The 20,617-nt window shown below is 49.4% G+C and overlaps 1 protein-coding gene across 3 annotated transcripts in view; it reads left to right on the top strand.

Moving 5' to 3' along the window:
- Positions 1-2,469: 2,469 nt before the first annotated feature.
- The window catches only part of LOC137431290 (5'-AMP-activated protein kinase subunit gamma-2), a 166,775-nt gene continuing 148,627 nt past the window's right edge, over positions 2,470-20,617 (top strand). The window contains exons 1-3 of one of the 3 annotated variants that reach the window (XM_068122453.2): positions 2,470-2,825; positions 3,226-3,294; positions 17,218-17,527. In XM_068122453.2, the coding sequence (XP_067978554.2) occupies positions 2,709-2,825; positions 3,226-3,294; positions 17,218-17,527 (496 nt within the window). In that variant the 5' untranslated portion in view covers positions 2,470-2,708. Of the gene's footprint in view, positions 2,881-3,225; positions 3,295-17,217; positions 17,528-20,617 lie in introns of all 3 variants that reach the window. The other 2 variants (XM_068122455.2, XM_068122454.2) reach the window with 2 other exon arrangements.

Below are 20,617 nucleotides of genomic sequence, written 5' to 3'. Positions count from 1 at the left end.
AGAGGTGTTGGGGGAATCAGTGAAGGGGTGTTGGGGAATCAGGGAAGAGGTGTTGGGGGAATCAGGGAAGAGGTGTTGGGGGAATCAGTGAAGGTGAGTAGGGGGAAATCAGTGAAGGGGTGTAGGGGGAAATCAGTGAAGGGTTGTAGGGGGAATCAGGGAAGAGGTGTTGGGGGAATCAGTGAAGGTGAGTAGGGGGAAATCAGGGAAGAGGTGTAGGGGGAAATCAGTGAAGAGGTGTTGGGGGAATCAGTGCAGGGGTGTTGGGGGAATCAGTGAAGAGGTGTTGGGGGAATCAGTGAAGGTGAGTAGGGGGAAATCAGTGAAGGGGTGTAGGGGGAAATCAGTGAAGGGTTGTAGGGGGAATCAGGGAAGAGGTGTTGGGGGAATCAGTGAAGGTGAGTAGGGGGAAATCAGGGAAGAGGTGTAGGGGGAATCAGTGAAGGTGTGTAGGGGGAATCAGTGAAGGTGAGTAGGGGGAATCAGGGAAGGTGAGTAGGGGGAATCAGGGAAGAGGTGTTGGGGGAATCAGTGAAGGGTGTTGGGGGAATCAGTGAAGGTGAGTAGGGGGAAATCAGTGAAGAGGTGTTGGGGGAATCAGTGAAGGGGTGTTGGGGGAATCAGGGAAGAGGTGTTGGGGGAATCAGTGAAAAGGTTTTGGGGGAATCAGGGAAGAGGTGTTGGGGGAATCAGTGAAAAGGTTTTGGGGGAATCAGTGAAGAGGTGTAGGGGGAAATCAGTGAAGAGGTGTTGGGGGAATCAGTGCAGGGGTGTTGGGGGAATCAGTGAAGAAGTGTTGGGGGAATCAGGGAAGAGGTGTTGGGGGAATCAATGAAGGTGAGTAGGGGGAAATCAGTGAAGGGGTGTAGGGGGAATCAGGGAAGAGGTGTTGGGGGAATCAGTGAAGGTGAGTAGGGGGAAATCAGGGAAGAGGTGTAGGGGGAATCAGTGAAGGTGTGTAGGGGGAATCAGTGAAGGTGAGTAGGGGGAATCAGGGAAGAGGTGTAGGGAGAATCGGTGAAGGTGAGTAGGGGGAAATCAGTGAAGAGGTGTTGGGGGAAATCAGTGAAAAGGTGTTGGGGGAATCAGTGAAGGTGAGTAGGGGGAAATCAGTGAAGAGGTGTTGGGGGAATCAGTGAAGGGGTGTTGGGGAAATCAGTGAAGAGGTGTTGGGGGAATCAGTGAAGAGGTGTTGGGGGAATCAGTGAAGAGGTGTTGGGGGAATCAGTGAAGGTGAGTAGGGGGAAATCAGTGAAGAGGTGTAGGGGGAATCAGTGAAGGGGTGTTGGGGGAATCAGTGAAGGGGTGTAGGGAAATCAGTGAAGAGGTGTTGGGGAATCAGTGAAGGGGGTTAGGGGAATCAGTGAAGGGGTGTTGGGGGAATCAGTGAAGGGGTGTAGGGGAATCAGGGAAGGGATGTAGGGGGAAATCAGTGAAGGGGTGTAGGGGAATCAGTGAAGGGGTGTAGGGGAATCAGTGAAGGGGTGTAGGGGAATCAGAATGCAGCGTGAACCAGGCACGTGTGCAGAAACGAAACCCGAGTTCCACTGAACGTCCCCATAAAGGTCGAGCAAGCCATGATATATGGCATTCCCATGGACCAAGCATCTTTGCATTTGGACAGCAGTAAAGAAAACATGAGTCGACGTCATGTGTGCACGAATTGTATGTTAATTATTGATGCCATTTTCGCATCACCATCACTCCAATGAAAATGATGCAAGTTCAAGGTGTTCAAACTGTCGCGCGATTTCTCAAATCGTTCAGCAATTCATTCTGGTTTTGACAATCAGTTTCCATAAATAATTCCATGGGATGGAGTTCAGGGTTCCAGGTCCGAGTACGACACGTCGACCGTGCACAAGATCACAGTACCGAGCGGAGCACGAGCCGGTGTCACCGCAACGATGACGTCACTATATATCCGGCTTAGTAATACGGTGACGTCAATCCGTGGGCCGTTGCGTCACTCCCGCAGTCGTGACGCGGCTTGCGCTGTCGTTGCTTATGCTTGGAACACACGGGTTCCAGGCTAAGCCCTCATTGGCTCACGGAATATAGGGGCGGAGCGTAGCCGTGTCATCCAGGGCGGGCGCGCGACATGTTCACGAAACGTGCCAAAGCGCGGGGTGTGGGCACCACGTGGCTCGGCGAGCAATTCATTAGTCAATTCATTTCACTGAACCGGTCCACAGCCTCCTCAAAATAGAGTGCGAGGTTGAATGAATGCAGGACAACCGGCTTTATGTTGCATTAAGTCTTTAAAGAAAAGGAGGACGTCACATTCTTAACTGCTTTCTTGACTATATTTTTGTACGTGCAGTCCTATTCGTGTCACTCCATGGAAACCGCGATGAATAAGATACGACACGTGGGACGTGAATATAAAGTTTGTAAATCCGCGAAAATGCCCGGCAGGCTTTGCCCTTGTGTATGTAATGTCGCTGCGAGGGGTGGTGCCGAGAGGGCGGGGCTTGAGGCCGTGGGCGTGGCCGGCGCAGACCTTTAAACAAGTCCTCTGCAGGCAAATCGGGTGTTCCAAAGAACGTCGAGTCCGTCCGGCGGCGGCGGCTCAGGGTCGGCATGAGGCTTTCGGTAGCATCACCGCGGGGTCCACGCAGTGGCTAAGCCAAAGGTCGAATATCTCCATTGCAGGAGGGAGGCGATCGAGGTGTTGAGACGGACGGGTATGACCTTGCAGCGCTGCCATGGACGGCGGTGCCAACAGAGCGCAGGCACCCCAAGAGAGGAGGGCCAAGGAGGGTGATGGAGAAGAGAAGAAGAAGAAGAAGAGGCGGAGGCCCTTACTCAGACTGCAGATGAAGGTGAGATGTGGGCACCAATGGGAGCTTCGAGGAGTAACGATGAAGCCAATTGAAGGTAATTAAGGGATGTTTTGGTTCGTAAATTGCGCCCTTGCGTCGTATGGACACCAAGGATCTATGAACGTGTGTCGGTCCATAGCCCCGATGCGTGACGAGCAACTTGTGTGCCGTTTCCACGTGCAAGTCGTGCCGAGCCCTCCCGTCATAGTCCAAGCACGACTTACACGTGGAGACGAACACCGCAGGTAGCTTGTGCTCGCTCGATCATCACCTGTGCATGAACAACTCGCTGCTTTCCTTTTTATTATTTATATGTATAAACGTATTTTAATTTTTTTTTTTTTCAGAAGTTTTAATTGTTTATTTATTTATTGAAAATTGCTTTGCACGTGCTTGGCAGGACCGCGGACCCCCGTGTCACGTGCTGGATGGTGGCATGGACAGCCCTGGGTTGAGCCCCTCGTCCGTGGTTCGTTTTTCTCGCTTCTGGAGTTGTGTGCAATCTCCCAGCAATGTTTATGTCATAGGGCTAATGGGATCTTAAGCAATGGGTTTGGGATATCGAAGGGTGAAGCTAGACGCCATCGAGTGTTTGTATCTTGGAGTGCATGGGTATAGGGTGATGATGGCTCTTGCACAATCTACACTTGTCACACTAATGTTGTCAATAATCTCCAAGTTGGGACACTATTGCCTTGTTTTGGTAAGCTTCTTTGTCTTTGTAATGGTACAATCAAACTACAGCACTGCCTGTAATCTGTTATGTCGATTCGTTGCCGAAACCAGCCTGGTGTTGGCTTAGCGGTTAGGGTGCCGGCTTGGGATCCTCAGATCCTGGGTTCGAATCCTAGTGTTGCCTTAGCGGTTAGGGTGCCGGCTTTGGATCCTCAGATCCTGGGTTCGAATCCTAGTGTTGCCTTAGCGGTTAGGGTGCCGGCTTGGGATCCTCAGATCCTGGGTTCGAATCCTAGTGTAAGATTAGCGGTTAGGGTGCCGGCTTGCGATCCTCGGATCCTGAGTTAGAATCCTAGTGTTAGCTTAAGCCGCTGTCACACCTTGACGTTTTAGCCAGCGTATGCCAACGTATGAAAAATTTGGCTACGTTAAGAGCACGCTGAAGCACGCTGGCATACGTCGTAGTGCGCCGAGCTCGTCGACAAATTTCGTGCATGCACAAAATTTGTCGACGTATGCCAGCGTATGACTCACACCAGCACTCAATTTTGATACGCTGGCTAAATCGTCATGGTGTGACAGGGGCTTTAGCAGTTATGGTGCCGGCTTGGGATCCTCAGATCCTGGGTTCGAATCCTGGTGTTGGCTTAGCGGTTAGGGTGCCGGTTTGGGATCCTAGGATCCTGGATTAGAATCCTGGTGTTACCTTAGCGATCAGGGTGCCAGCTTGGGATCCTCGGATCCTGGGTTCGAATCCCGGTCGATCGCTGAATTACAGGGGGTTGACTCAGCCTGTCATCCTTCCGAGGTCGGCAAATTGAGTACCAGTTCACTGGTAATGTGCGACTCCCAAGGAATATGAAGAAATTACGAAACAGGAAGAAATACGACGCAAGAGGCGCCTAACAGAGTTGGTGGCAGGAAGGGCCCCGGCCATAAAACATTGCTTCAAAAAGGGGACCACGGTGCCCGAAAAAGGCCAACCCCTGCTCTGCGGGGAAAAATGGCCTCTATAGGCGGTTCATTGCCAAAACCATCGCACGAAAGCAAGCCATTTCCGATCCCCATATTCTTTGGCTCCAGAAGGTTGTTGCAAAGACACCATTTGTCTCGTGATCAACTGTAAAGAGCTCCACCGCTGTGCGACCAGGGATCATGCAACGCTCAGTCTATTGCCACATGGATCCTGACCAACGGGGCATGCCTCTGGTCTGTCTATGTCTCCGTCCGATATGAGCCTCTCCAACTCCTCCAGAACGTACACATTCTTCCATTAACTCCAGGCTTTCCACCTACATCCACCTCTTTTATTCCTCTTTTTTCCCGTTTGTGTAACTGCTTTCACTTGCAGTGGTTGTATTGCACTCTTCTTTCCAGCACTTCAAACAAACGGTGCACCGCCATCTTGTCATCCACCATTCCAACCCGCAATCTTTTTTTACCCCCATTAACCCAATTATATCACTTGCAGATTACTGTTTTCTCCCATCCTGCATCTATATATTTTTTATTTTATTTTTTGAATTACCTTGCTTGTTGTCTACTTGTGCCCACCCACTCCTTCCTCACTTTCACTGTTACGTTTTTACCCTCACAAGAGGAGAGGGTATTGCATTTGAGTCCGTTTGTTTGTTTGTCTGTTTGTCCGCACAGAATAAATATGATTTTCTCTGCAACCGTTGGTCAGATTGACAGGAAATTTTTACCTTAGGTGCAACTCCACCTGCAGTTGTTTTAAACATGTCATAGGTCACGTGGCATGGCCGCCATCTTGGGAAAAACCGAAAAACGTTGCACCTCTATATCTCCTAAAGCACGGACGGCATAGAAAAAATTTAAACATGGCTCATTGTAAAGAACTCTACATGGGGAATAACATATGTTAATGATGATGTCATAGGTGCCTCCATGACGACGTCATAATTCGACAAGTACAAAACTTCATCCAATCGAGATGAAATTTCTTGAGCATCATCTCGGGATAAATTGGTGGAGAGGAAATTATGTCATCGGTCACGTGGTTCGGCCGCCATATTTGTTTTAACACAAAAGCCTTAAAAAGCACGTTCTGGTGAGGGTCTGCAATCTGATTTCTCTTTCTTGTTACCCTCTGTAGCCTAGTGTTTGGCTCAACTGTTAAGATGGCTGACTTAAGATCTTAGGGTCTTAAGTTTGAGCCCCTGTCGTGCCGTTGCATAACACTAGATAGGCTGACTCAGCCTCTCATCCTTCCGAGGTCGACAAAATGAGTACTAGCTTACAGAAATCAGGGGGCACTGCATCAGCGACACAGCAGTGTACCCATCAATGATTCAACCAGAAGCCACAAGCTGCATACAAAATAATAATAATAATTAATACCCTCTGTCATTTAATTCCGGCATGAGCTTCAATCATTTGTACACAAAAAAAGCTCATTAAAGCAGAGGTAAATACTTTCAACTTGTTTATTCCAAATACCGCATACAAAATTAAACCCATGGGTGACCCAAAATATTGCAGTTGATAATCAGGGTTTCTTTAAACCCAATTCAAACACATACCTTGACAAACCTGCACTGTCTCATTGCGGCCTCCAGGTCATAGTGAAGGGCATTGGTTAATAATGTGGGCTCGGGTGGCAGGATGCCATGATATATTTTATGGGGAAATAAAAACAAACCCTTCGTTTGTCTTCCAAAACAGCTAACCTGTGAACAATAAACAGCTAACTTGTGAACAATAAACAGCTAACTTGTGAACAATAAACAGCTAACCTGTTAACAATAAACTGCTAACCTGTGAACAATAACCAGCTAACCTGTTAACAATAACCAGCTAACCTGTGAACAATAAACAGCTAACCTGTGAACAATAAACAGCTAACCTGTTAACAATAAACTGCTAACCTGTGAACAATAAACAGCTAACCTGTGAACAATAAACAGCTAACCTGTGAACAATAAACAGCTAACCTGTGAACAATAAACAGCTAACCTGTTAACAATAAACTGCTAACCTGTGAACAATAACCAGCTAACCTGTTAACAATAACCAGCTAACCTGTTAACAATAACCAGCTAACCTGTTAACAATGAACAGCAAACCTGTGAACAATAAACAGCAAACCTGTGAACAATAAACAGCTAACCTGTGAACAATAAACAGCTAACCTGTGAACAATAAACAGCTAACCTGTGAACAATAAACAGCTAACCTGTGAACAATAAACAGCTAACCTGTGAACAATAAACAGCTAACCTGTGAACAATAAACAGCTAACCTGTGAACAATAAACAGCTAACCTGTGAACAATAAACAGCTAACCTGTGAACAACAACCTGTGAACAACAACCTGTGAACTATAACCAGTGAAGAATAAATAGCTAACCTGTGAACAATAACCAGCTAACCTGTGAATAATAACCGGCTAACCTGTGAACAATAACCAGCTAACCTGTTAACAATATACAGCAAACCTGTGAACTATAACCAGCTAACCTGTTATCAATAGTGTCCATTGCCTCGGCAATTGAAAAGAGACTATGAAAGCCTTTGATGGTGTTTTTGTTTTCTTGTTTTTGTTTTCATGTTTTTGTTTTCATGTTTTTGTTTCCCTTTCCGCTTGTCTGTATCAAAGCACAAGGGGAAGCTGTGTTATGCATTGTTTGGAAAAAGGAAGTTGCTGTTAATGGAGCAATTTCCCCTGGTTTAGCGGATTGTATAGTTTGGTAAGTGGTGAGAAAAGTCTGGTTAGCAAGACGAAAAGATTTTGGAATCGAGATGTGATTTGAAACGACATGATTGGTGGCGGCGGCCTTGAGAGCCTGATTGAAGGTAAGTGAGGTTACACGTTCCAAAGCAGTACAGATACAGGTAGAGATGTGAAGAAGAACTCGAGAACAGATGGAACAATTTGATTGTAATCGAGTTTGAACTGGTGGAGAAAGCAAAAAAAACGTCTCAGTGTAGCGGCTGCCGCTGGGGTTACACAATCGCCTTGCACCTATCAAGGACGCGGAGCGATCACCAGGCCGGGCTCGTCCAGGACGCCCGGGCAGGCCCGCGCTCGACTTGCCAGGCCTCGGTCGGGACGCCCGGGCAGGCTCGCCCTCGGCTTGCCAGGCCGCAGCCGGCCCGCGGGGCCACGCCCCCTGGCGCCAGGCCTGGGCAAACCCCCTGGCGGAATAGATATATATTGCCGACCGTAAAACGTTTTTCCCAGAGTGCCTGAGTGTTTGATTCTAATAAAGCAGCTCAGATGAATTCAAGCTTTTTGTCGCGTCCATTCTTTCGATCGACGTGGGAGCCACAGCTCCTTCATTGGTGACCTATCGACATGGACACGGCAGTCGCCCTTAAACTGCCTACCTTCTGGGAGGCTCACGCGGCGGTTTGGTTCGCACAAGCGGAGTCCCTGTTCGCCCTGCGAGGCATCACGGCGGACGACACCCGCTTCCACCACGTGGTCGCTGCGCTCGGTTCAGCCACCGCAGCCCGCGCCCTGAGCCTCCTCGAGAGACCGCCAGCCGCGGACAAATACGGCGCGATTAAGAAGCTTCTCCTCGATGCTTTCGCCCTCCCAGCGGCGGAACGCGCACGGCGCCTGCTCGATTTGCCGGAGCTCGGCGACACGCGCCCTTCCGAGCGAATGGACTACATGCTTTCGCTGCTCGGCGAGCACTCTCCGGCATTCCTGTTCCGGGAGCTGTTCCTCCGTCAGCTGCCTAACCCGGTACGCCTCGCCCTGGCAAGCACGACGATCACAGATCCCCGGGCCCTTGCCAGAGAAGCCGACAAAATCTCCGCCGCGGGACAGCGCATCGCAGCGGCGACATGGGACCCGCCGCCGCCTGATGCACCATCCATGGCGCCCGAGCACCCGGCGCGTTCGACGGCCGAACTGCCGACGCAATTGGCGGCCGCTATACCGAGCCGACCACGTTCAGCACGACGTCCGAAGCCTCCACCCGACCAAGCGTGGTGTTCCTATCATGCCAGGTTCGGACAGAAGGCCCGGACATGCCGACCCCCGTGCACCTTCGGCGGGTCGGGAAACGGCCAGGCCGGCGTTCATTACCTGCCATGAACGCCGGCCACAGTCACACGGGCAACTTACTGTTCATCACGGATAAAGCGTCCGGACGGCGCTTCCTGTGCGACACCGGCGCCCAAGTGAGCGTCATGCCCGCCTCTGACCAGGACAGGCAATCCGCGGTTTGCGGCCCCTCCTTGGTTGCGGCCAACGGATCGACTATCCGCACCTTCGGCCCGCGCAACGTCACCCTCTGCTTCGGCGGCCAACGCTTCGCTTGGACGTTTGTAACCGCCAACGTGCCCATGGCTCTGCTCGGCGCCGACTTCCTCTGCGCACACGGACTGCTGGTGGACGTCCAACGGCGTCGTTTAATCAACGCTGAAACCTTCAGCTCCCTGGTATGCACATTGAGCAGCTCCGCGCCGACCGAGCTGGCATGCACCGTCCCGGCGGCGAACGAGTTTGCTCGCCTGCTCGCGGAGTTCCCGGCCCTCACGCGGCCGACGTTTTCGGCCGTCGCAGTACGGCATGGGATCGAGCACCACATACCAACCACGGGCCCGCCGGTCTACGCCAGGGCCCGCCGCCTCGACCCAGCCAAGCTTGCCGTTGCGAAGGCCGAATTCGACGCGTTGGAGCACCTCGGCATCGTGCGGCGCTCCGATAGCGCGTGGGCCTCGCCACTGCACATCGTGCCAAAGCCGGGGGGTGGATGGCGCCCGTGTGGCGACTACCGCCGTCTTAATGACGCTACAACACCCGACAGGTACCCGATCCCGCATATCCAAGACTTCTCCGCCCGTCTGGCGGGACGGGTCATTTTTTCAAAAATTGATCTCATACGGGGATATCACCAGGTACCTGTCAGGGCGGCCGACGTCCCTAAAACGGCAGTCATCACGCCGTTCGGCTTATTCGAGTTCTTGCGGATGCCGTTTGGTCTCAAGAACGCGGCTCAGGCGTTCCAGCGCTTGATGGACGGCGTGCTGCGTGACCTGCCGTTCCTTTTCGTTTACCTGGACGACATCCTCGTCGCCAGCACGTCCCGGGCCGAGCACCTCCTCCACCTCCGAACACTGTTCGGGCGCCTCAGCGAGCACGGCCTCATCGTCAACCCGGCCAAATGCCACTTCGGCACGACGGCCGTTGATTTTTTGGGCCACCACATCACCAAGAACGGGGCTGTGCCGCTGCCAACCAAGGTCGAGGCCATCACCACTTTCCCGCGTCCCCGCACCATAAAGGCCCTGCAGGAATTCCTGGGAATGGTGAATTTTTATCACCGCTTCGTGCCCCGCGCTGCTCAACTCATGCGGCCCCTCTACGAAGCCCTCCGGGGCAAGCCGGCCAAGCACGACATCGCCTGGTCCGCAGCAATGGATGCGGCCTTCCAAAGCTCAAAGCGGGCCCTCGCCGACGCAACACTGCTCGCTCACCCGGTGCTCAACGCTCCCATCGCCCTCACCACGGATGCCTCCGACTACGCGGTGGGCGCCGTACATGAGCAATGGGTGAACGGGGTTTGGCAGCCACTCGCTTTTTTCAGCCGGCAGCTCCGGCCGAACGAGCTCAAATACAGCACGTTTGACCGGGAGCTCCTCGGTCTACACCTGGCCGTCCGCCATTTCCGCCACCTCCTGGAGGGCCGACCTTTCACGGCGTTCGTCGACCACAAGCCGTTGGTTTACGCCATGGCCAAGGTCACGGAGCCATGGTCGGCCCGCCAACAGCGCCACCTCTCCGCCGTGTCGGAGTTTACCACGGACATCCGGCACGTCGCCGGCAAAAACAACGCCGTGGCCGACTGTCTTTCCCGGGCCAGCGCGAACGCGGTCCACCTGGGCGTGGATTTTGCGCTCATGGCGGCGGACCAAACCACCGACACCACGGTGCAAGCCCTCCGGGCGGCGGACACGGGCCTCCGCCTGGCCGACATCCCCTGCGCGGACACTGTCCTGCTCTGCGACGTCTCCCAAGGCCGGCCTCGCCCCATCGTGCCCGTCACCTGGCAACGCCGCATCTTCGCCTCCCTCCACGGCCTTTCCCACCCGGGCCGGAAAGCTTCCCAGAAGCTGGTGTCGGCGCGTTTCGTCTGGCACGGCCTTCGTCGGGACGTCCGCGATTGGACCAGCGCCTGCACCGCCTGCCAACGGGCCAAGGTCCACCGACACACCCAGGCCCCGCTGGCACCTTTCACCGTGCCCGAACGACGTTTCGACCACGTCAACGTGGATCTGGTGGGCCCCCTTCCCCCATCACGAGGGTTCACACACCTGCTCACCATGGTGGACAGGACCACCAGGTGGCCGGAGGCCGTTCCCCTCGTCTCCACCACCACCGCCGACGTGGCGCAGGCCTTCATCGCCACCTGGGTCGCCCGCTTCGGCGCACCGGCGGACATCTCGTCAGACCGCGGACCACAGTTCACCTCCGAGCTGTGGGGCGCGGTCGCCCGCAACCTGGGGGTCAAGCTCCACCGTACTACGGCCTACCACCCCCAAGCAAACGGGTTGTGCGAGCGATTCCACCGCTCCATGAAGGCCGCGCTCATGGCCGGCCTTCAAGACGGCGGTTGGGCCGACCGGCTGCCGTGGGTCCTTTTGGGCCTTCGCACGGCCCCCAAGGAGGACCTCCAGGCATCCACCGCCGAGCTGGTCTATGGCCAGGTGCTACGCGTCCCGGGCGAATTCGTGCCCGACGCTACCAGCCCCTGGTCCGCAGCTCGCCAGCGCTCGGACCTCCAGGAGGCCGCCCGACGGTTTGCCCCCGTGCCGACATCCCACCACGGTGACCCCCAGTCCTACGTCCCCCCAGCACTCCGCACCGCGGAGTATGTTTTTGTGCGTCACGACGCACATCGGCGGCCACTCCAGCCGCCGTACGACGGGCCCTTCCGGGTGCTGCGACGGGACGACAAGTCGTTCGTCATCGACATCGGCGGCAGGTCGGACCGGATTGCAGTGGACCGCCTCAAGCCGGCGCACGTGGACGTCGACCACCCACCACGGGTGGCCCTCCCGCCGCGGCGAGGCCGCCCCCCGTCCACGGTGCCCCCCACTCGACCGCCCACCACCTCACCGGACCCCCTCCCACGACCCACCAGGGGTCGCTTCGGCCGGGTCATCAGGACCCCCCTCAAGTTGACCCTGTCGGTGCAAGTCGATTCTGGGGGGACGTGTGTAGCGGCTGCCGCTGGGGTTACACAATCGCCTTGCACCTATCAAGGACGCGGAGCGATCACCAGGCCGGGCTCGTCCAGGACGCCCGGGCAGGCCCGCGCTCGACTTGCCAGGCCTCGGTCGGGACGCCCGGGCAGGCTCGCCCTCGGCTTGCCAGGCCGCAGCCGGCCCGCGGGGCCACGCCCCCTGGCGCCAGGCCTGGGCAAACCCCCTGGCGGAATAGATATATATTGCCGACCGTAAAACGTTTTTCCCAGAGTGCCTGAGTGTTTGATTCTAATAAAGCAGCTCAGATGAATTCAAGCTTTTTGTCGCGTCCATTCTTTCGATCGACGTGGGAGCCACAGCTCCTTCATCAGCTTCCAATGAGAAAGCTGTAGGTCATCATCTTTCCCCTTGTTTCCTGTCAACAGTTGACTTCTTAAGGCCTTAACCACCAGCATTTTGGAAAAGCGGAGTGCTAAACATCTTAAAATGAGCTATTTTGACACCAGGTTTACTTTTCAACTTTTTTTTTTGTATACAAAGTCCAGCCTTGTGGAAGAGCTAGAACACTGAACACATCAGGATGCAATATAAAAGGAACAGTAGAGAGGGAGAGGGTGGGGCAGGACACTTTTACAGTCTGAGACTATTGCGCATGCGCAAATCCGCACTGGTGGGACCATCCCCGATGCTTGTGAAAGGTGCTGGCAGAACCTGGTTCATTAAAGCCTGATCTTTGTTCTTGATCTCTGCTTCAAACAGATACCAATAGCAGGGTTGAGGGACAAAATGGAGGGAAAGTTGGACAAATGAGGGGTAAAGGAGGATGCATGGGGTGGACAAGGTGGATACACAACACAAACTCCCAGGAAGGAAAAACTGAAAATAACTTGAACTTGGGGTGCAAGTTGGGTAACTGAGATGGTGGTGTTCAGCTGCCTTGAAGACCTGGAGGGAAGAATGAGATTGAAGAGAGTGTGGATGGTGGTTCCACATGTGGAAAAAAGGAGGACTGGATGAGGAGGTGAGCAGTGATTCATTCTGGATTTTGCAAGTTTCACCAGAAGGGGGTTGATGGTGAACCATGTGTGCCCTGCAGGAACCCATGGGTGACAAAACCTGGAGGTGGGCTATTGATGGATTATCAAAGACTGAAAGCATTTGTGAAATAGGTCTCAAGAGGATCTTTGTGTCTGAATAGTTGTTTTTTTTAGCCGCGTCGCAGACACTGCTCATAGAGTGCCCTCTGCTGTTGTTGTTGTTCTTCTTCTTCTTGTTGTTCTTGCAGAGAAGACAAAACCTCAAAGCTCCACCCATTCTGGGAACCATAGCTTCACCCATTTTGGGAGAGGCTTCATATAAACAAATATCCACCATTTTATTAACTCGCATAGCTTTGAGGCCTGTTTTGTAGGCCCGTGGTGTCTTCCTCTCTCACAGTTTTATTTCAAATCAAATTCGATATATCATTTCATTTTTCACAGTCACTAACATAGTTTTAGACTCGGTTGAAAAAAAACAGGAAGAAAATCCCATGAAAGTTGCCCTTTATAGAACGAAATGAATTCTCAAAGGCCTGTAACTTCAAGTCCATTGAGATATTTATTTTTTAAATCGCGGCATGGTCAGTCATACACCGCCCGAAATAACAGACGGGAAAATGCCGAGATATATTAAAAATTCGTCCATTTGATGACAATCGTCACGATGAAATATTTAATTTATACGTCGTCACAATAATGTGGAGAGAGGAGCATAGCTTCGTTCACGTGTCGCCACACACGGGAAATTGCCGAGATATATTTTTTTTAAATCGCGGCATGGTCAGTCATACACCGCCTGAAATAACAGATGGGAAAATGCCGAGATATATTAAAAATTCGTCGCCACACACGGGAAATTGCCGAGATATATTTTCACTTTGCACAAAAATAACATCAAGTAATCGAATCAATAGGAATGTCCTGTGCCTATAACATCGACGTTATAGGCACAGCTGCATCTAGGCATTGTGTAACATCGACGCGGCTTTTGTTTTAATTAAAACTTTTTGTACTTGTTTAGTTTGGAGGAGTTCGTGCAACCCGACCAAATGATTAGAGTACCATATCGGATCCTCTACTTCTGTGGAGGTGGTCTCTGTTATTCCAACTCTAATGAATATGTCGTTGGGTGATCTTATAGTATCAACACAGTTGGACATATGTCGCAAACGTTTTTGAAATGCTTTGTCTATGTTCTAAACCCATTTGAGATAATATTAGTAAAGCCAGTTGGATGAGTTTGTATACATGTTTGAACATCGTGGCTGTCGTGTTCAGGTGTCTTGACCTCCTTGATGGCGAATCGGTTAGTTTTGTGGTATTTGTTTTGCATCCAATCAGGGTGGGCCTGTTTAGCGTTTTCATGCAGGGAACACGGGTTCAAATTTCATTTCCCATTTGCTTGTCCATCGTCTACAGTACTGTACAGAACGGATTTTGAATTTGAAACCGCTCATCATTTATGCCAGCTACACCGACTTCTTTTTTGCACCAGCTACACCGACTTCAGGTTTCCGCCAGCTACACCGACTTCAGTTTTCCGCCAACTACACCGACTTCATTTAAGCCAGGTACACCGATTTCAGTACGTACCTGCCAGTCGGACCTACGTACCTGGTCCAGTCGACTAGAAGTCTAGACTATATAGCCTACAGTAGGTAAGTCCTGCATTCTATCCCAATCTATCCATTCAATAAAATTAATCTGAATTTTAATTCTAATCCCAAGATCAAACAACCTAGCCTAGCTAGGCCTAGGCCTACAGATGTTTGCGAGGGCTGCGAGGGCATGATTCATGCGGCCAGACTGTCTCCATCATGGAGGGTGATCCTCGTGGTGGGCTTCTAGTCTATCTATAATTCCAGTAATCTCTGTGTGTGTGTGTGTGTGTGTGTGTGTGTGTGTGTGTGTGTGTGTGTGTGTGTGTGTGTGTGTGTGTGTGTGTGTGTGTGTGTGTGTGTGTGTGTGTGTGTGTGTGTGTGTGTGTGTGTGTGTGTCTGTGACCGCTGTTTCTCGACAACTACCAGTCCGATATACTTGAAACTTGCCAGGTATATTGCTGGGGACCCGAGGATGTGCCTTTTCAAGGTTTGAAATTAATCGGAGAAGTAGTTACCGAGCTATGGCGATTTAGCCGTTCGCCGTTCGCTTTGGCTTTGCGAATGGACCAAACCATTTCATGTAAATAGAGAGGGGGGGGGGGGGGTTCTGTGGTCGTTGCGAATGGACCAAACCATTTCATGTAAATAGAGGGGGGGGGGGTTCTGTGGTCGTTACTGCCACGTGGTTTCAAAGTTTTTTGTTGTTGTTGTTGTTTGCACGCACGTACGGGCACCCACGTACGGGCACGTCCTAGTCCTTATAATTAGTGTAAAATGTACACCGATGTCTACTAACATCTTTGTAGTACAATTGATGTATGCACAAGATCCACTATGAGCATGAAATTGATGGGAAAAACGAAATGGGGTTAATCAGTTGTGTATGTGTTCAGAATGTTGTATTGTCTGACGTGTTGACCTGTCCAATGCCCCCATCTGAGCACTTGTCTCATGATGCAGAGACCCTGGTTCGAACTCTGCATAATGCGTTGGTTTCGTCGTTTGTTTTCTTGCGTTCTTGAAATATTGCATGTATGCGAGTAGATGTATACCGAGGTATCCTAATATCATTGGCCCATCCACCTCCATGGGCTCCTCTTTGAGCGTTGGATCACAAAATAAATAAATAAATAAAGCTTGTTGAAAAATATATTGCTGCATTTCAACCAGCTTTTACAGTCGGCCTCTTTTACAACTTTTGAAACTTTGACTTTGAATTATTCTGAACCCTGACTTTATGATCTATTTTCCAATGCAGTTAATGTAGAAACCTTGTCTGGAGTTGTTGAGGATCAAATAAGGCAGACCTTCACTGCAATGTCGGTATATTTAGGCCATCGTTATCCCTTATGGTGATTTTGTGGGGAACTGTTTTTATTCTGAGTGAAGGAGGAAGGGAGGGGATTGAAGAGGCTTCTTCTTCTTTACTACCTCCATCCCCTGCTATTTTGGTGCATTAATTGTGTTTTGATGTTTTAAAATCTAAGGTTTACCAGCATACCGCTTTAAATAAGTTTGTTCATTTTGTGAAGTACCGGTATTGTTGATATTATCCCCATAACCCTCGTGGGTGTTGGTGGGTGAAGGGGGTTGAGCAGAGTGTCAATGATCAGTTTGATTGTTTCCAAATCTGATGATTTACCATGGACCATACCCCTCCATCTCGGTATTAACTTTTATATTGATGGGAGGAAGAAGGGAGGTGGGAGTTCCATCAGTGACTGGCTGGTCTGATAAATGGAACACGTCCTTCAATCCTGAAAAATATCAGTCTCAACCTGTCGAAGGGTCGTCAAACTAACCCACTTGTCTTTTCCATCATCATCTATTGGAAGAAGTTTGTTGGCTTTAACTTCTCAACCTCATCAGCCAAATTCCCCTGGGCCAACCACATAGTAAAGCTGGCTTCCAAAGCCGGCCACAGACTGGGCATCCTCCATTGATCGAAGTCTTTAGTAAATCGGAACTACTCAGTCTACAATGCCTATGTCTACAATGGAGTACTGCTCTTCTCTGTGGGCTGACACCCCAACATCACCTCATTATTTCCTGAATTATATGGGATCTAGGGCTCTCAGAATTATTGCAATCTCCCGTGATGAGGCCAAAGCACAAGATCTGCTGCTTTGACGTTGCAGGCAGACTGACAAACTCGAAGCTGCCTGGACACCTCAACTCTTATTCCTTGCTTCTCCCATCTATGGAGTGACCTTTCACAGGATGTTTTGTCTTGCTCTTCCCTCCAGCGCTTCAGACAGGCAGTACATCGCCAAATCGTATCATACCCCGCAATCTTTATGACTCCCATGAACCCATCCTAACCCGGCCAAACCCTCTTGCTTGCTGATTTCAGTGCTTCTTCCCCTTCTTTCTCTCTTGGGCTCTTCATTTCCTTTATGTTTATTCCCTTGCTGGTTCTGGGGGGTTGACTCAGCTTGTCATCCTTCTGAGGTCGGCAAATTGAGTACCAGTTCACTGGTAATTCCCTGTGTGTCACAAGAGGCGACTAACAGGGTTGGTGGCAGGAAGGGCATCCGGCTGTAAAACATTGCTTCAAAAAGGGGACTAAAGTGCCCGAAAAAGGCGAACCCCTGCTCTGTGGGGAAAAATGGCCTCTAAAGGCGGTTTCTTGCTGGTTCTGGTTGTACCCAATTGTTGCCCCACTACACCCCTTTGTCAATTTAACCTTGCTATTCCATGAGCCTTGCTCTTGCAGAAGTAGAAAAAGATCATTGAAAAATGGTGGGCTACGTTATTTTAGATTTGGTGGTTTTTGTTTTGTTTTGTTTTTTTTCTTCCATTTTTACCCTCAACCTCTCCCTTCATTGGAGATTATGAATTTGAAAACACTTACAAATACTTTACTGAGATCTTGTGATTTTTTTTTGACAGTGGGACGAGTCTCGGGGCAGCCTTCCATTTCCCAACCTGCGACGTACAAGCCTGCCACGTCGCCATGCCTCAACACTTGTGCCTACCATGACTGAGGGCGAGGCGCTCGCATCTCCTCCGAGCCCCGTGCCAGCACCGCCTGTTGATCAAAAGGGGTCCTCTCGGCGTCGTAGCTTGCCCGGAATATTTCGCTCTGCATCAACATCCCGTGATTCCAGCTCTAGTCCTATCTTCCTGTCTCCCTCTGGTGTAACCTCACCGACGAAGCCTCCACCCATGGCCACCCGGTTCTTCTCGCGTTCCCGTAGAGGTAAGTTGCTGATTGCTAGTTTTGCCTACATTGTAAATGGGTTGAATTTTCAAAGCAGCCTTCACACTTGGTCGTCCTTCCCTAAGATTTGTTTTTTGATGCCAACACGTTGTCAGGCTTGAATATTGTTCAGTTCTCTACTGTGCATGTGTGCATGCATCTGCTCGACCTTCATAATATCTGCTGTAACAACAACCTTCCTCCGGGACCGTCTTTATTAACTTTTGTAGAGATTAAATGAGAAAACTAACGAAGGCACATTGTAGGATGGAGAAGTGTTGAGTACAGTTGGATGAGGCTTGAAGTTGGATAGGAGTAAGGAGAAGCCAACAAAATTTAAAATCGAAGTACAAACCTAAAATTAAATGATGTTGGAATCCTGGAAGAATGGGAGATTTATTAAATTATTATTAAACCCATGCTTTGTGTGGCCGTTTGAATGAGTGAATTGTTTTGTATAAAGCAATGATGAGCATGATAAGTTAAACGATTATTTTACTAACGTGGATGTTTCCACATTGAAAATGGTTACATTGCTTCTGTGTCTCGCCGCCCCACCCTCCTTCATCCCACCGCCTAACCTTTGATTGGGATTGTTACTTTGATCGGGAATCCAAGTGAGTGTCACTTTGATCAGGAATCTAAGTGAGTGTTACTTTGATCAGTAATCTAAGTGAGTGTTAATTTGATCGGGGATCCAAGTGAGTGTTACTTTGATCGGGGATCCAAGTGCGTGTTACTTTGATCGGGAATCCAAGTGAGTGTTACTTTGATCGGGAATCCAAGTGAGTGTTACTTTGATCAGGAATCCAAGTGAGTGTGACTTTGTGAATCCAAGAGAGCGTTACTTTGTGAATCAAAGCGAGCGTTACTTTGATTGTGAATCAAAGCTAGCGTTACTTTGATTGTGAATCAAAGCGAGCGTTACTTTGATTGTGAATCAAAGCGAGCGTTACTTTGATTGTGAATCAAAGAGAGCGTTACTTTGATTGTGAATCAAAGAGAGCGTTACTTTGATTGTGAATCAAAGAGAGCGTTACTTTGATTGTGAATCAAAGAGAGCGTTACTTTGATTGTGAATCAAAGAGAGCGTTACTTTGATTGTGAATCAAAGAGAGCGTTACTTTGATTGTGAATCAAAGAGAGCGTTACTTTGATTGTGAATCAAAGAGAGCGTTACTTTGATTGTGAATCAAAGAGAGCGTTACTTTGATTGTGAATCAAAGAGAGCGTTACTTTGATTGTGAATCAAAGAGAGCGTTACTTTGATTGTGAATCAAAGAGAGCGTTACTTTGATTGTGAATCAAAGAGAGCGTTACTTTGATTGTGAATCAAAGAGAGCGTTACTTTGATTGTGAATCAAAGAGAGCGTTACTTTGTGAATCAGAGAGCGTTACTTTGTGAATCAGAGAGCGTTACTTTGTGAATCAGAGAGCGTTACTTTGTGAATCAAAGAGAGCGTTACTTTGTGAATCAAAGAGAGCGTTACTTTGTGAATCAAAGAGAGCGTTACTTTGTGAATCAAAGAGAGCGTTACTTTGTGAATCAAAGAGAGCGTTACTTTGTGAATCAAAGAGAGCGTTACTTTGTGAATCAAAGAGAGCATTACTTTGATTGTGAATCAAAGAGAGCGCTACTTATTTTTTTTACTCTTTTTTTTTGTATACTGAATCGAGGCTCGTGAAAGAGCTGACATTTACTTCACAAACAAATCAACCAGACAAACAAAATATATAAAAAGAGGGAGCGGAAGACCAGATGGGGAGAGAAGGGGAAGCACACAAACACAACATTTGAGAGCAGGGAGATGTGTGGAAGGGAGAGGGCTTGGCGGGAGGAGGCGTGGGAAGGGGGGGGGGGGGGAGGGAGAAGTATAAAACACAAGGACACCAAGGACTTCCAGGACAGAAGTTGGTATTTCAAAAAAGTGGAATTGGGGTGAAATTAGCGGGAGTAGAAAAGATCAAGGTTTTGGATGGGGGAAGATAAGAGATGGTGGTGAACAGCTGTTTTAAAGACCTGGAGGGTGGAGTGGGATTGAAGGGAGTGAGGGAGTTTGTTCCAGAGGCGGGAGAAAAGAGGAATGAAGGAGTGAAGGTGAGCAGTTCTTTGATTGTGAATCAAAGAGAGCGTTACTTTGATTGTGAATCAAAGAGAGCGTTACTTTGATTGTGAATCAAAGAGAGCGTTACTTTGATTGTGAATCAAAGGGAGCGTTACTTTGATTGTGAATCAAAGGGAGCGTTACTTTGATTGTGAATCAAAGAGAGCGTTACTTTGATTGTGAATCAAAGAGAGCGTTACTTTGATTGTGAATCAAAGAGAGCGTTACTTTGATTGTGAATCAAAGAGAGCGTTACTTTGATTGTGAATCAAAGAGAGCGTTACTTTGATTGTGAATCAAAGGGAGCGTTACTTTGATTGTGAATCAAAGGGAGCGTTACTTTGATTGTGAATCAAAGAGAGCGTTACTTTGTGAATCAAAGAGAGCGTTACTTTGTGAATCAAAGAGAGCGTTACTTTGTGAATCAAAGAGAGCGTTACTTTGATTGTAAATCAGAGAGCTTTACTTTGTGAATCAAAGAGAGCGTTACTTTGATTGTGAATCAAAGAGAGCGTTACTTTGATTGTGAATCAAAGAGAGCGTTACTTTGATTGTGAATCAAAGAGCGTTACTTTGATTGTGAATCAAAGAGAGCGTTACTTTGATTGTGAATCAAAGAGAGCGTTACTTTGATTGTGAATCAAAGAGAGGGTTACTTTGATTGTGAATCAAAGAGAGCGTTACTTTGATTGTGAATCAAAGAGAGCGTTACTTTGATTGTGAATCAAAGAGAGCGTTACTTTGATTGTGAATCAAAGAGAGCGTTACTTTGATTGTGAATCAAAGAGAGCGTTACTTTGATTGTGAATCAGAGAGCGTTACTTTGATTGTGAATCAGAGAGCGTTACTTTGATTGTGAATCAGAGAGCGTTACTTTGATTGTGAATCAAAGAGAGCGTTACTTTGATTGTGAATCAAAGAGAGCGTTACTTTGATTGTGAATCAAAGAGAGCGTTACTTTGATTGTGAATCAAAGAGAGCGTTA

Source organism: Myxine glutinosa, chromosome 7, assembly GCF_964187855.1.
Source record: "Myxine glutinosa chromosome 7, kmMyxGlut1.1, whole genome shotgun sequence".
Lineage (NCBI taxonomy): Eukaryota > Metazoa > Chordata > Myxini > Myxiniformes > Myxinidae > Myxine > Myxine glutinosa.
Note: the sequence above shows the minus strand (reverse complement) of the source record. Positions and strands in the feature narration are given on the sequence as shown.